This window comes from Equus quagga, chromosome 8, assembly GCF_021613505.1.
Source record: "Equus quagga isolate Etosha38 chromosome 8, UCLA_HA_Equagga_1.0, whole genome shotgun sequence".
Taxonomy (NCBI): Eukaryota; Metazoa; Chordata; class Mammalia; order Perissodactyla; family Equidae; genus Equus; species Equus quagga.
Genome location: NC_060274.1, coordinates 23,182,144 through 23,198,558, shown reverse-complemented (window position 1 = coordinate 23,198,558; position 16,415 = coordinate 23,182,144). Strand labels below are relative to the sequence as shown.

The 16,415-nt window shown below is 39.9% G+C and overlaps 1 protein-coding gene across 6 annotated transcripts in view; it reads left to right on the top strand.

Moving 5' to 3' along the window:
• ADGRG6 (adhesion G protein-coupled receptor G6) overlaps positions 1-16,415 on the top strand; it is a 134,038-nt gene that overhangs the window by 49,045 nt on the left and 68,578 nt on the right. For all 6 annotated transcript variants that reach the window (XM_046669182.1, XM_046669179.1, XM_046669183.1 and 3 more), the window contains exon 3: positions 14,983-15,324. In XM_046669182.1, coding sequence (XP_046525138.1) covers positions 14,983-15,324 — 342 coding nt within the window. The remainder of the gene's footprint in view (positions 1-14,982; positions 15,325-16,415) is intronic.

The window sequence follows — 16,415 nt, the reverse complement described above, 5'->3', positions numbered from 1 at the left end:
GCTGGGATGCCCTTCAGAGTTCTTACATTAGGGCAAGGGGCCTGGGCCTCGTAGCCCTGCTTTGACCGGTCACTGGATGGGGCTATCCTGGGGAGGCTTTGGGGAGGTGTCTTTTTCAGCTGATGGCAGTCTTCTGAGGGAGACGCAGCTGGGAGCTGTCAGTGGCTGACGCTCAGCAGCTGAGAGAATGAGTGGCGTTCTGAAGGGGGGTCTGGGCAGGGGTCTTCAGCATCCATCACACAACAGTAATCAAATGACTCTTCTATGTCAGCCAGTGGGCGAGGCCATTTCTATAGGGTTTCATGCATGTCCACAGTAACCACAAAAAAGGAGGTGATGTCTTCCCTTTTCTAAGAAGAAACAGAGGTTTAATAACTTGCCCAAGATCACATAAATGTGGCAAGACTCCTTGACTCCAGGGCTCGTGTTCTTTTCACGTTGCGTCTTCTTACAGTAAGAGAGATGGTGGAGTGGACTATCTAGACTCTACGGTTCCTGGGAATACTGATTCTGGAGACAATTCGAAGAATAATTCATTGTCATTATTAATACTGTGACCACCAATACTACCACCACTAGGGATGGATTTAGCATGTAATGGGACTAAACCAAGTTAGATGGGATCCCTAACTTCCAGAAGTGTACTGACTAGAGTACACAAGAAAAGTCATGCATTGAAATGATACACAGAAATCTCAGTTTTCTCATCAATAAAATAGTGATAACACTACCTGCTTTTCAAGATTGTTGTAAGAATTTAATTTACACATATAAAGATAATAGTACATGGCTTGAGATACCTTAGGCACATAAAAATTTATTTTCTATGTTTACATTTATTATAAGCATACGCGTATTAGACAGTATTTGCATTGACCATAGTTGGGAAATAGAAACAATTCTCTCTTTTTTTTTTTTTGAGGAAGATTATCCCTGAGCTAACATCTGTCGCTGATCCTCCTCCTTCTGCTGAGGAAGACTGGCCCTGAGCTAACATCTGTGCCCATCTTCCTCTACTTTATATGTGGGATGCCTGCCACAGCATGGCTTGATAAGTGGTCCACACCCAGAATCTGAACCGGCAAACCCCGGGCCGCCGAAGCAGAATGTGCAACCCTAACCACTATGCAACCAGGCCAGCCCTGAAACGGCCTCATTTTAATTTTAATTTGGTAGTGTCCTCTCAGGCAAGTCAGTTGGTATCTCTGGGCCTTAGCGTCCATGTTTGTAAAATGAGGGGCATGACGTGAGTGATCTAGGTTTCTACAAGCAGTAATATCCTACTAAATGTGGTTGATGATAGAGATCCAGATGGTTCAAGAGGAAACTGCATAATATCTACAACTGGCCCCACAGAATCACACAGCGACCCTCCTACATCGGGAAGCTTTGGGCACCTCTGCTGTAGCCTCTCTTCCTCATAGTAAATCATTTTCCTCTTCAGTATTTATAATGTGTGCCTTACACATGGCACATGCTCAGTAAATGTAGATTGAGACAAGTATATTGTATAAAACAAATATAATCTCAGCCTAGAGTGAATTCAGTTTAACTTTTGTCATGACCAACAGGAGGAAGGAGCAAGCAACTTGATGTTCTACCATGTACAAATCCTGGTTGTTAAAAAAAATTTATCTTGTAATGTATATATTTAAAATATATATAAAAGCATATATGTTAATAGTGTATATATTTTGAAGTACGCACATATGTGTGTGTGTCCTTTTTTCTCAATTTCTGGATATTTAAGTGGTGAATCTTTGCCACGTGTAGCACTGGGCACTGGAGACTTAGAAGGGAATCAAATAGATGTGGAAACTGTTTGCATATATATCCTATATACATCCAGAAGGCACACACATTATGCATATACGTGTCAACAGTCACCCTTTTTTATTCTTTCCTTTTATTTTTGAGTCGGATTCATCTTATGAATTTGTGGTATTTAATTGAGAAAAAAAAATCTCACGAGAAAAGCAAGCAAATAAAATTAGATGAAGGGTGCCAAGGAGAATAGTCTTAAATTTCAGAGGGTGTACCACGAGATTTTCAGATCTCCCTCCCACCAAAAAAAACCCGACAAAAACCAGCACAAGCCTTTCTCTATGTGAACGAAGGAAATCTGTAACTTTGTGCCCTGGCCTTACACAGTGTCACAGTATGAACTCGATAAGTGGGTCATCTTAGAGATGTCCACTTGTGTTTTTTTCTTCTCTTTACTTCCATTTTTATTGGCTATAACCCAAAGAATCAAAGAGGATGCAGACAGTAAATGGCTCCCACCCGACCTGTGTCCAAAATACATTTTAGTTCTGTCTTCCTTACCACCAGTTACTAAAGGAGGTCAAGAGGAAAGTGTGACAGTTTAATCGGCCATAATGCTATTCCAATTATGTTTAACAAGATGCCACTCATCTTGCGATGATTTAATCACAATTTATATCAAACATTCTTAGTGTAGAATGTTTCCTCCGAATCTCCCCTAAAATCCTGGATGAAATCAACTGAACATTGGCATTATCTTTTCTTGTTTTACTTCTTTGTTTTTAATCCACCGAAGAAAGAGAAAGGATCAGCACATTAGTATGACTTGGATATTGTACCAAGTGGAGTACAATTTCATATACTTTTCTCATTAAAATGTCATTAACATTACAATTTGCCTTTATTAATGTTACTCGAACTTAGGAGATTTTCTAACTGAAGCCCTGATTTTTTTATACTTCTGAAAAGAATGTGCCCCGGGAGGTAGATGCCCATCTTTTTACATGGGTTTTACATCACTAGAATCCATGTAAAAAAATTAAACTGTGAATGGAAAGGCTGTCCCTAAAAATGACGTCATGAAGCAGATTGATAGAAGCAGACAGGATATAGTGCTGCCTTTGTCCTTTGCTTCAGCAGCCCGAATCGAATTGTTGAATAATGTGCCTGGGAGGACAGTAGTGCCTTTCACTGGATCACTGTGCACAGAGCTCCAGCCAGACCATGTGCTATTTCCAGTCAAGTATATGGAGGGTTTACATACTGAGAGCAGCTGTGAGGATGTTGGCATGGGAGCACCTCCAAAGCCGGTTCAAACAGAAACTGAGACTTGCGTCCAAAATAACTTGTGTGAGCTATAGGTGTTTAATTTTCAGCTCTCCTGTGAGCACATGTTTAAATATAGTAAACAGAAATGATACAAGAGGCTATCCTTTAAGGTTTTGCTTTCTTTGTATTCTGTGAAAAGGGGCTTTGTTGTGTCCGAGTTGGTAATGAGCAAACAGGATCCTCAGCTGTCAGCTGTACGTTGTCTTATATACAATCACGTACAAGATTCTCTTTCATGCTTTGGCCAAGAGCTCTGGCTTGCATTTTAAGTTCAGTGTGATGCATGTATTTTTACTGACTATGTTATAAGATAAATGGTGACCAAGGACCTTCATCTGTATTGTCTGCTTTTGAATCATGACTTAGTTTTATAGAAAAGAAATTTGTAAAACATCATAAAATAATACCCATAAAAAGTATTAGAGAAAAAAATATTTTTGATAATTTAAAAAACTATTCCTTTCAGATAAAATCACATATATGTAAACTATTAACATCACTTTACAAGCAAATATTGTTTTATTAAAATTTCAATTAACTTTTTTTTGTCCATTTTGCATAGTGAGGCTAGCAGTCCTTCCACTTAGAACAGTACCACATTGGCTGGGTGCTCCTTCAGAAAAATGCCTGATTTCTCTCTCATGCTAAAAACTGAAAGTCAACTGATTATCTTGGAGGTAGAAGATTATTTTGATTTCCTTTGGTAGAGATTCACCTCAAACTATCTTAGCAAATAACTTTCAGAAAGATCTCTTAGTCCAGATAGCTTCTTTATACTTTAACTCATTATTACAGAATCCTGAAATCTAAAGTTTCTCATCTTTTTTGGGTTGAAAGTTGATGCCAGAATGACACATAGTGTTCCCATCATAGACCCTTCACTAGGAAAGTTATGTACGGTCATGCATTGCGTCACGACATTTCAGTCAACAATGGAGCACATATACGACAGTGGTCCCATAAGATTAGTACCATATAGCCTAGGTGTGTAGGAGGCTACACCATCTAAGTTTGTGTAACTACACTCTATGATGTTCACACACCATGATATTGCCTAACAATGCTTCTCTCAGAACGTATTCCCGTCATTAAGCTGTTCATGACTGTATATGTATCTAAAGCTTTAAGTATTGATATTGGGATCCCACATTGCCATTGTTTGAAATTCCCCTTTCAGTTTTTCTGTAAGACAGACCCCCCCATGTGATTTCAGAATCTCTGGGGCTCTGAGTCTGCCTATTCACCCGTGTTATTTTGATGAGAGCACGGTGACTAACCTATGTGCTGTAGCTTCTACTGAACCAGAATAGTGTTATCCCTGTTCTCGTTTCAAAATAACTTCCTGAGATAATACCCTACAAACTTCCCTACTTGGTATTCCAAATGGGATCATGAAAGGAATCTGTATACTGACGTAATATTTCTTTCTCTCAAACAACATTCCAGAGCTAAGTGGTAATGAAGGACCTAGAAGCAATTTTACAGAAATTTCAAATGATCGTTCGGCTCCCCCAATAGTGAATGAGGAAGATGGATGCAGCTCAAGGACTCCTACACTCTGCAGCGACAGTGAGCTTGGCCCCCAGTTCAGACCTCTCGGTCAGGCTGTGCCTCTGACTGGAAGCATACTGCTGTGTTTGTCTGTAGACCACCCAGCCCACCCACTCTTGGTGGTTTGGCCTTCGCTCTGCCTTGCCTGCAGGTGTGACCTGATCCACCCACCTATAACAAGTCAGTCTCCCATTTTTCTGCAGTTTAAAAATATAACTGGCTGAAAGAACGCAGTAAGCAAGTAGACCTTTATACTATCCTGGAAACTTATAATTATGAAGTTTGGTGAACTTCACGAACTTTTTCTAGTGTTTTTGCTGCAGACATGATTGATGTGGAGGCTCCCTGGGGCAGGGGTGAAGGGGTTTAAACGTAGAGAAGTTGAGTGAGTTCCTGGGTGTTCATAACCTGCCAGAGGCTCTACGTGGTTAGCACTTCCATCACCTCTTCCACAACACAGTGCAATTAGAAAGAGAGAAACATTTTGGCAATGTTACGGCAAACCCAAATTCAGCCATACTTCTCAATTGGTAGACTAACTTTATAAAAGTAATGAACTTTTTTTTTTTTTTTGTCCAATAAGCTGGTAGGCATCAAGAACATGCTAAAGCAGCTATATTAAGTAGAAAGGAGGTGTTTTTTTTCTGATGTAACCACACTCTAAATCTTCACAATCTGTCACAGCTTGCTCCATAATTCTAAGCCAGCAATATTCAAAATAGCACAATAAGTACTGTTAGCAAGATGTGGAAACTTTCTCGAGCAGTCGGAATATAGCCCAGAAGCCAGGATGTTTGCTGACCATTAGCTCCACTTGCCTTCCATCTGTATTGGCTGACTTAGGACTCCAAAGTGGACAAGTGAACACAGACAGGCTGAGACTCATAACACTCAAAAAGACCCTCTTGCCTCCTAATCTTGTTGACCTACACATCAGTTCACCCTTTTCCTTAGGGAATTGTCAGATATCTTCATGACTCTTCTAGAAGATTCTTCCTAGTAAAGGGAGCATTTGAAGCTCTGTTAGGAACTGAATCCATCATCCATACTAGGATTTCAGAATCAGAGGAGACATTTCTTTCAGATGTTGAATCCCAGGACTCAATGGCTGGTGACTAGCTCAGGGTCACATTGTCAGTTAATGGAGAGCCAAGACCAGACCTCAGTGTGATCCCACCTGTAATATGGCCACATGTTCCCATAAATGTGCATTATTTCAAGAGGAAGGCAATCTAGTCTTTCTTCTCTCATCTGGCAAAAAGTAATAACTCAGTTAATGCCAACTGTTGTTGCAGTTGTTATTTTTATTTATCTGCCTCTGCACATCATTGTTGTGAAAACAGTATGTTTTATGGGTTCATAGGGCTTGTATTCAAATTTTAAAGAAAATGCCTTGAAAGTCATCATTTTAGATCTGGAAAGGATCCTGAGAGACCTTCTAGTTCAGCTTCATAAATGACTTGTCCTTCCCAGAATGATTTTTTTCTACACTAACAAAAAATATTTTTTGTTAGCTAGATCTTGTGATTTGGCGAGAAAGAAGTTTGAATAAAGGAAATCTTTTTAAAGTTCAATTTCAGAGTTTGCTGAAAAAGTTAATCTATTTCTCTCTCACACACAAGAATCCTCTAATATATTATACTTGAGATCTGTGTGTGAAGTTAATACTATATAAATATTTTGAAAAGTAATTAATTCCAGTGATGAATTAACTTAAGGCAGTTGGCATATTTAAACAAGCTGTTTATCTATAAAATGGAAAGTTTTACTGAAAAAACATTTTTCTTTATTTTTAAAAATCTATATTATGGAATTTTTACTTCAATGCTTTCTTATTACTAAGATGTTTACATAAAAATGTATTCCATAAAGGGGCAAAATTCTGTCAGTTGCATCAGTAATTTGCTTTGCTCAAAACCTTGACTATTTAAACTGCTTCCTTTTATGTGTACAGACCTGAGAGGTTTTTTTATGCCCTCAAATTAAAGGCTTATTTGGAAAATTTGAGCTAAGATGCGCACTTACCCTGCCACTGCCATCTTCTTCCTATTATATTCTTCCAACTTATTGGGAGAACAAGTTTGTAAAACCAAAACATGTTGTAGCTATTAATTTCAGGTTCTTCACCTGCACCACATAACGTGGAATAAATTGGAAGCAATAACCTTCACTGACTTCTCAAATTTGTTTTACTCCTACCTCCCCTTCTGACCACCGTCTGGTAACCAGATGTAAAGACATCTAAAAGAAAAGTGAAGATGAATGGAAATAGGGGCCCAGAAAATTAAATGAATGAATGAATGAATGAATGAATGAATTGAAATATGGCTAACATGCTCTGCTAGTAAATAACAACCATAACCACAACAATACTAAGAACTAATATTATTTGAGCATCTTACTACAAGCCAAGTACAGACTAGTACTTTATATGGATAGCTCGTTAGCTGCATTCATGTGCTCAAGAAGTCAGTAATGCACTGTGTAGCCAGTAATGACATCATTGCCTTCATGGGTATAAGAACTATAATTAGCTTTTATTAGGCTAAGACATTCTCTACTTATGTTGGTAGTATTTAGCAATATTTTTCTGGTTATTGCCAACATACACCAGTTTTACCCTGCAAAGTTCCCTGGATAATCCATATGGAAAGATTTTCTGTAACATTCTCAAGTGTGGAATGAACATTAGGTGAGTGTTGTTTTTGTAGTTCCCTCAGTGTTTCTTTAGGGGTCATAAACACATGAGATCAAAGGAAGGCACATCTTCAGTGAACACGGGGTTGGTCACCTGGCTGCTTTTATCTTACCCATCAACACTTAGGCTTGCTTCAGTGCGTCCTTGTAGCATTCATCTTTCCTGCCACTACGACTGCTACTTTCTTCCCATAAACAAGCTGTCAGGGTGGCTTGCTGTCTTTTGTCTTTCTTCTTGTCGTCTCTCAAGTCCTTTGAGTTTGGCTGCAGTGATGTTTACCAGGGTCTTTCTTCACTGGTAGCTTTGTGTTGTTTATTTGTATAAAAGGCTGGAGTTTTAAAAAATATCTGGCTAGACACAAATCTGACTATTTTACTTTCCTATAATTAAAACCTTTGTATTTTCACTACTGCTCTTATAATTTATCATTTTCTTTAGCATGGTTATGCAAAATCCTACAGAATCTAATCTCTGCATAAGTTGCCATCTTTATCTCTTATTTCTCCTCACTTTGTGCATTCTGCTTCAGCTAAACCAAACTCCTCAGTTACTTTAACAATCCATGCTCTCTCTTCCCTGCAAGCCTCTGCACCCACTGACACTACTGCTTGGAACACTCTTTTCTTTTTCTCCTCTATCTCTCCTTTTTACTTGGCCCGCTTCTGTGCTGCATATTTAGGTCTCAGTTTCTTCATCTGGTAGAAACGGCACCATTTCTATGAAGTCTAAACCTAGATTATTACATTCGTCTACCTGCTTCCTCAGAGCAGTTTTCACATTGTATTATCACTATCTACTTATTTATCTGTATTTGCGATAATCTATCTGTTCCATAAAGTCAGGGATTATAATTTATCTATGACTGTATTCCCAGCCCCCAGCACAGCGCCAGGCACATAGATGCTTGGTAAATCTTTATTGAGTGAACTCTATGGGTCATTCAAAGAATCTTGTCTTGTTGGATCCCAGAGAAGATTTTGAGTTATAGAAATCACACTTACATGCTTGCATTTGCATTTTCATAGACGTTTCTTGTGGTGGTGTGGAGAATGAGTTGGAGGTGATAGGACTACTGACAAGAAGACTAGTTACTGAGCTTTTTGTTCAAGAGAGAAAAGATGAGAACCTTAAACTAAGTGGCCATGGGAATGAGACGAGGGAATAAATTAAATAACCATGAATAAAATAAATGTCATAACCCTTGACAGACTGTTTGAGATGGTGTGGGAGAAGGAAGAGAGAAGGGATATTCAGAGTCCTAACTCGGATGATTCTCATACTACTCACAATTATAAAGTGGATGAAAACAAATCATCTGAGGAATGGTGTTTGGCTTGAGAGATCTCTGGGATCTCGGAGTGGAGATGTTGAGTTGACATTCACAGTTGTGGGTGTGGTGCTCAGCAGAACGTGTGTGTCATCAGCATTTGGACACAATGAAGGCCTGTGTTTGGATGAGCTCACCCAGCGAGAATGAGTGTAGAGAGAGGAGAGCTGAAGAGAGAGGGGAGCCCCGCAGAGTGTTGGCTTGAAGCACACTTGGTTATAAGGAACAGAAATCCACTAAAGCTGCATCAAGTGAAGAAGTGGACAGTAGGTGTAGTAAGAGTTCTTGTCATAGAATCCAAGGACAAGCCACAAAGAACCGCTCCTCCCATTAGTTACTGGACATGGAATGTCTAGAAAGAAAGTCTTTGTGTTTCTCAGGCACCTGGTTTTCTCTCATCATTCTGTTCTCTACATTTTCTCTCTCTCTTTTCTCTGTCTGCTTATCAGTGGCCTTTGTTTGCAAGTGGCCAAGGCAGCTGCTGCCTTTGAGTTTATATAACCTGATCATTCTATTGTCCTTCACTCTCTAATAAATTATCCATATCTCTAACTTCAGATTCTTAGAGAATCTGGCGGCGTAGCCAAGCCCATGATCTGGTTCTCTTCAGGTCGGGTGTCCTCCCCGGGAGCTGTGGTACAAATATGACTCCAAGAGATGTGGGAGGGGCAGATCTTCTTGGGAGAAGGATATGCATGGAGGTTGTGAGTAGCTTCTGCAGTATGTTGTAATTTAAAGGAGGACTTCTCAGATTTTAATGTGCTTATGAATCGCTGGAGAATCTTGTTAAAATACACATTTTGGTTAGTAGGTCTGTGTGATCCCACAGTTTCACAAGCTCCCGGGTGATGCCGACACTGATGCTGCGGGTCTGAGGACCATACTTGGAATAGCAAGGATTGTAAGGGCCGGTAGAGCAGGGAGAATGCTCAGAGAAGGTGCAGACAAGGACAGGAGAAGAACAAGGAGAAGGTGGGAACTGTGGAGGAGAGACTCAAGAGTCAGGGAGTGTTCAGAGGTGTTGAATGTTGCAAAGGGTGAGTGAGATAAAATTGGAAGCCTCTTGAGTATAAAGAATGTGCACAACTTTGTGAATTCTTTTCAGTAGTGCTCAGAAGCATATGCATCAGAGAGCAAGGAGGTCCACAGCTAGATTATTAGAGAACTGGAGGTGTGCAGTGCAGGAGTGTGGAAGAGGATAAGAGACGTGCATGTATTAACAGAGGGTAGATTAAGTGATAGACCATGCAGCTTTAGGTTGTTTCAAATTATGAAATTGCCTTTCAGTTGTTTTGGGTTTTTTTTGGAGGAAGATTAGCTCTGAGCTAACTACTGCCAGTCCTCCTCTGTTTTGCTGAGGAAGCCTGGCCCTGAGCTAACATCCGTGCCCATCTTCCTCTGCTTTCATATGTGGGACTCCTGCCACAGCATGGCTTGCGAAGCAGTGCCATGTCCGCACCTGGGATCCGAACCGGCAAACCCCAGGCTGCCGAAGCAGAACATGTGAACTTAACCACTGTGCCACTGGGCCGGCCCCTCAATTGTTTTTTTAACAATAAGAAAGACTCAACCACTGCTTAAGAGAGAAGAGTTTCCCATACAAATGTGTGTGGGTGTGTGTGCATATGCATGCATGTGTGCTTGTGTGTTTAATCCTCTTGCATGGGATATATATCTACATAATAAGCTGACTCCAGAAGCATTTACAACAACAGTTCACCTGTTTGGATCTTCCAAAAGGATTACCTTTTGCAGTTACTTGTGGAATGTTCTCATGCCAAGGGGATTATGGAAAGACAGGACTGGAAGTCTAACCATTAACAACATTACAGCAGACGGAAGTTTGTTTGAGGGTGTGGTGCGTGTGAATCTCTTTGGAGATTCAAAAAGTTGTCAGGCTTAATGGTGCCTCATCAAGGAGCCTTCAGTTCAACTTGTTATTAGTTTTCTAGCTGTGTCAGACTTAACTGACGTGATTCAAGTGAAGAGCTACACTTTTGAACTCATGCTTAAGTTGTTGCGGTTCCTTCGTATTCGTGGTGCTTCCGGAGAACATTTTGAGGTTGAAACATGACAGAGGGAAGTCAATTTTCCGGTACACTCTGGGGAAACCAGTGTTTTAGGAGGCGTTTGGGAGTGAACTGAAATCCTTGCTTGGCTGCTGGAAGCTCCAGCAGGAGATTGGAGTGACCCATGTAGCCCTGGTTTAAGAGTGACCCTCCCCTACATGGAAATGCTATCCTTGAGTGAGGAGTTTGAAGAGGAAGATGAAGCAAGGTGGGGATGGCTGCCAAGTCTGTCACATTAACAGAATCACAGATGTCACAGCCAGATTGCCTTCAGATTCCTTGCCATCCTGGAAAGAATCTGAATAGAGGCCTGAAATCACTTAAATTTAAATACTTACTTTGATGAAGTTGTTCGGTTCTGTATATTATCAGTCATTTAATACATGCCAGCATCTGAAGTCTTATTTATATTTTGCATTTCAGTGATGTTACATCTGGGAGCCTTTTCTAGATCTGGAGAAATGGTGTGCGGCCGCCCCGCTTTGTAGTGATTTAGGCATTGGAACTGGTCGTAGGGCTCTCAGTTGCCAGCCCTTAGGTTTAATCTTCAGAAACCAACAAGGCTGCTAAATATTTTAATCCTTTTTAGGCAAGTGACAAACCTTTCATTCATGAGAATTTAATGATAGTCACATAGATGATTCAAACAAGGGCTTGAATAGATGCAAACTGAGCAGGCAACTTCAGTGAAATTCTCTGGAGGTGATTTTCACAGGCCAGATTTTCCAACAAATTCACTAGCAACAGTTTTACACACATGCAAATAAAAAGCAAGATGTAATCTAAATGCCTTCATTTCGTTCAACATTTAACACAGTGTAGGAAAAACACTTATTCCGTCTATAGCTCTGTGTTGAAAGCAGCTGAAATTGATCTCTTGATTTATCTCTTGGGATCTGATACTCCTATCTTAGATTTAAAGAACATGGTATTGGATTTACAGAGAAGTACTTGCAGCAAGGGTGGAGTAAGAATCCCAATGTCTGTGATTAAAGAAAACCTCATAAGATAATGGTTATTCAATCTATTATATCTAAATGTTGTTTATAAGTCGAGCTGGGCTTTGGCATGCCTGGGGGGTTTTCTATTTTAGATTTGAGTTTCTTTGAATAATGAAGTTTTGTGAGACCATGCATGAGTAAATTACTAGTAAACATTTGCAAGCATAGGCAAGAGCCAAGGGTGGGGTTTGGTTTGCTGTTTGTTTAGATTACCTGAAAACTTTTTTTTTTCTTTTTGGTGAGGAAGATTGGCCCTTAGCTAACATCTGTTGCCAATCTCCCTCTTTTTTGCTTGAGGAAGATTGATGCTGAGCTAACATCTGTGCCAGTCTTCCTCTGTTTTGTATGTGGGTCCCTGCCAGAGCATGGCTTGATGAGTGGTGTGTAGCTCGTGCCCGGGATCCAAACCTGTGAACCCCGGGCTGCCCACACTCCCTAACATTCTTTACTCAAATATTTCAAAATTAGTTTCTTAAAATATTAATTTTAGGGTGATTACACTATATTTAAGAAATACATTATGTTAAGAAATTAAAAAGTACTGTCTCTTAAAACACTCCTTGGGCTCACCACTTTGCTCTGTCATTTGTTTAATTTTAGCCACTTTCTTTTTCCTGTAAAGACACTACACTTATATTCAGAAGATTGGGTTGAATCTTGGTCCTGTTATTAATTAGATGTGTAACTTCGGGCAAGTTATATAATCTGTAGTAGACTTTTTTGTTTCATCTGAAGGTGGAGGTGATACTAATTCCCAGGGTTGTTATGATGTCAAATGAGGTAATGTATGTGACAGCCCTTTCCTGTGATCTGTAAGTATAATGAATATGATACCGTACCTAGTAAATTGCCATTTCATCCAGTTAAGATAGTTAGTATATAGCAGCACTATCTCTAAATGCTGTCTAGCTACCGTAGATAAGAATCATATAGAAGAATGCTTTAAATGTTTTTTAAATGAATATTATGGATGTCTTCTCTTTCTTTTTTCTATCCCAATGTGTGCCCAAGGGAGAAAAGATTCTGCTAAAGTGGGATGCTATTTTCCCCCTCTTAAATTATTGATGCACAGATTTTGTGTTACAGTAATGATTAATAATAGCCAATACTTAACTAGTGCTCACTCTGTGTCTGGTCCAGCTCCCAGGACTTTGCGGTATGGACCCGTCCAATCTTCTGAATAACCCTGGGCAGCGGGTGCTGTTATTACCACTGCGTAAGGTGGTAAAAGTGAGGCACAGAGGGATTGACTTGTTCACGATTACACAGTCAGTGTTATCAGTCAAACTGGATTTTCCTGTACCTTTCATTCAACTTTTAGGGAAGAATTTGGCGAAAATAATGAATCAGGGTAAAGGAAGTCACGACCATTACTTGGGTCTTGGATATAGCGGGTGGCATCTCATTTTGGAAAAACAATGCTTCCTGAATGCATGTGGGAATGACACAGAGATCATGTCTTATTTTCCTTTCTATTTTTATTTTTTTTTATTTTTTTTTTAAAGATTTATTTTTTTTTCTTTTTCTCCCCAAAGCCCCTCGGTACATAGTTGTATATTCTTCATTGTGGGTCCTTCTAGTTGTGGTATGTGGGACGCTGCCTCAGCGTGGCTTGATGAGTAGTGCCATGTCCGCACCCAGGATTCGAACTGACGAAACACCGGGCTGCTTGCAGCGGAGCGCATGAGCTTAACCACTCGGCCACGGGGCCAGCCGCTCTATTTTTATTTTTTAATCTTCAGTGCCTATTACTGGATACATTATTGTGAATTTATTAGGATTACTTCTCTCTCCTGAGCCCAAGATACAGTAACAGGTAGCCAGACTTCTCAGAGGGGCCCAGTCCTCTCAATGCCGTGCTGTGAGAGAAATGCTTGGAAGAAAGAGCCCCCAAACCCCAAAACCCCATCCAAAGAGGTACTCCAGAGCTCATGCACTCCTTATCTTTTTTCCATACTTAGATTTTTTTTTTTTTTTTTTTTGAGGATGATTAGCCTTGAGCTAACGTCTGCTGCCAATCCTCCTCTTTTCGCTGAGGAAGACTGGCCCTGAGCTAATAAGATCCGTGCCCATCTTCCTCTACTTTATATGTGGGACACCTGCCACAGTGTGGTTTGCCATACGGTGTGTAGGTCCCCACCTGGGATCCAAACCGGCGAACCCTGGGCTGCCGAAGCTGAATGTGTGAACTTAACTGCTGTGCCACCGGGCTGGCCCCATACTTAGATTTTGTTTGACTTAGTTTCGTATAAAATACTTAGTCACTTTTGATTTAGGCACATTTCCATTCATTTAAGCTGCTCTTTCATTCATAAATTTAACATATTTTATCGAGGGTCTCCCGTGTGCCAGGGACTGTGTGAGGTCCTGAGGAGTAAGATGGTAAACACGACAGTACGTGCCCTCTGCTCGTTGAGCTTAGAGACTAAGCGAAAAAGCTCACAGGTGGGAGTCACACAGCTGCTCTGAAGAGTGCTACTGAGGAGAGGAATGTCGCGCTCCAGGGACAGATAAGAGGAGGCATTTGGCGAACGCTGGATGATCATAAATCTTTTTCCCTGTCCGTCTTTAGTCCTGTACAAGATGTTGGAGACTTACGGAGGAAGAGCAGAGGGAGGGCAAGTTAGAAAGAATGGACAGGGGCAGAGTTGGCAAAGCACGCAGTGCAGACTACAAGGCAGCCACGGGGAGAAGACAAAAGAAAACTGAATTCGAGCAACATCCCATACCTAAGAAGTCCTTGAATTTATCTCCATATCATAGAAGAATAAGTCAGATTTTCAGTAACTACTATTTTCAAGAAAAGTTATTGCGTATTCGTTCTACTCATCTCGGTAAAAGAGAAAGGAACACAAAAAATTAGAGTGATTCCCATTAATGTGGTTAAAGTATTTCACTGTTTGAAAATGTGTGCATCAGTTTTCCTGCATTCTCTGGAAGTGCACGGGCAGTGTTGTGGCCTCCGTGCGTTTTTCTGGAGAGAGTTCCCATAACTGTCGTCAGATTCCTAAAGTCTATGACTCCCGAGTTTAAGAATCATTGCTATAAACTGGTGTATTTTCTTTTACTTCTTGTCGCCTTGTGGATTTTCTTTTTCTCCTTAAGATGGTTTCATTTTCCTTTTAATTTCGATAATTATATTTTGGTATTTTAAAATGTGTACTGTTTGGTTGTCCCAAGTGTGTGGTTTATCAGATGCCTAATCCAGCCCTTCTCTCTGTCTCTCTTTTGTCCGGCCAACAGTGTGGGGATGTGCCAGCTGCAGGCTTATCCTCTCCAACCCTTCTGGGGCCTTCACTTCTCCCTGCTACCCTAACGACTACCCTAACAGCCAGGCTTGCATGTGGACCCTCCGAGCCCCCACCGGCTATATCATTCAGATAACGTTTAATGACTTTGACATCGAAGAAGCTCCCAATTGCATTTATGATGCATTATCCCTTGATAATGGAGAGAGCCAGACTAAATTTTGTGGAGCAACTGCCAAAGGCCTGTCATTTAACTCAAGTGCGAATGAGATGCATGTGTCCTTTTCAAGTGACTTCAGCATCCAGAAGAAAGGTTTCAATGCCAGCTACATCAGAGGTATGTAAACCAAAGGCAGTGCCAACCTTCTGCTTTCATTTCACATGTTCTAGAATAAACACGAGGACCAGAAGACAGAGTTATGCTCTTTTATGTGAATGTGAATGATTAGGGTTAGAATTTAAGGGAAAGAATCTGTTAATATTCTCTGAGCATTCTCATTAGCAATATACAGTTACCAAATCCAAACTCTGGTTACAGGAGAGCCAAATCCTTTTGTATTTTTGTTTATATGCAGAACATTTAAGAGCTGCTTGGAAGACACTGTAGATATTCCACAGCTGATAACTAAAATCTGTAATTCTTACATCTCTTCACTGAACATTTCAAACATTCCTAGTTAGAAATCATTTTATTTTGGCCTTTTGAGATGTTGCCCTTTTAAGGAACTATGCTGGAAGACAAATATAGAAAATTATCATATAAATTAAAATTTAAAAAGAGCTATTGATAACTTAAGCTAATAAACAACATAACCCAAGGAAAGCTCCCTGAAAATGGCTAATTGAAGAAAGAAAACATATTTTAATAAAATATTTCCCAGATTCTGGCATGTAATAACATTTAAACAATCTCATTCCCTCTAAAAGCTGTTTGCTTAAGAAAAACTCAAGCGTCAAAACTGTGAGATTTAGTTATACATTTTTTTCTTGAGTTTCTTAAGTAGATGTCAGGTATCAAAAAAAGAAATGAAAAAGAAATGCGCCACTATGAAAAGGACTGGCCTTCATTATTATAAATTGTGTTTTTGGTGGCAGAGTTATTTACTGTGTGTGATTGATATTAGATATATGTGTGGTTAATTGAAACACATGTGCTTTAATTTTTCAAATAATGTTTTAAAAATTATATTATAGAAATTTTAAAATAAATAGAAGCAAATTAGAATTACCTATACGTGTACCCCCAGCCATCACCACCAATATAATGTTGATGAACATATTTCTTTCCAGCCTTTTTACTTTAACAACTAATATAGAACACTAGGTTTGTATTGCGTAAGTGTCCCATTGGGTAAATAGGCCTATAAACTGCTTTATATTTAAAAAGTAGGCTAAAATCTGTGATTCTATTAAATTCCATTGTGGATT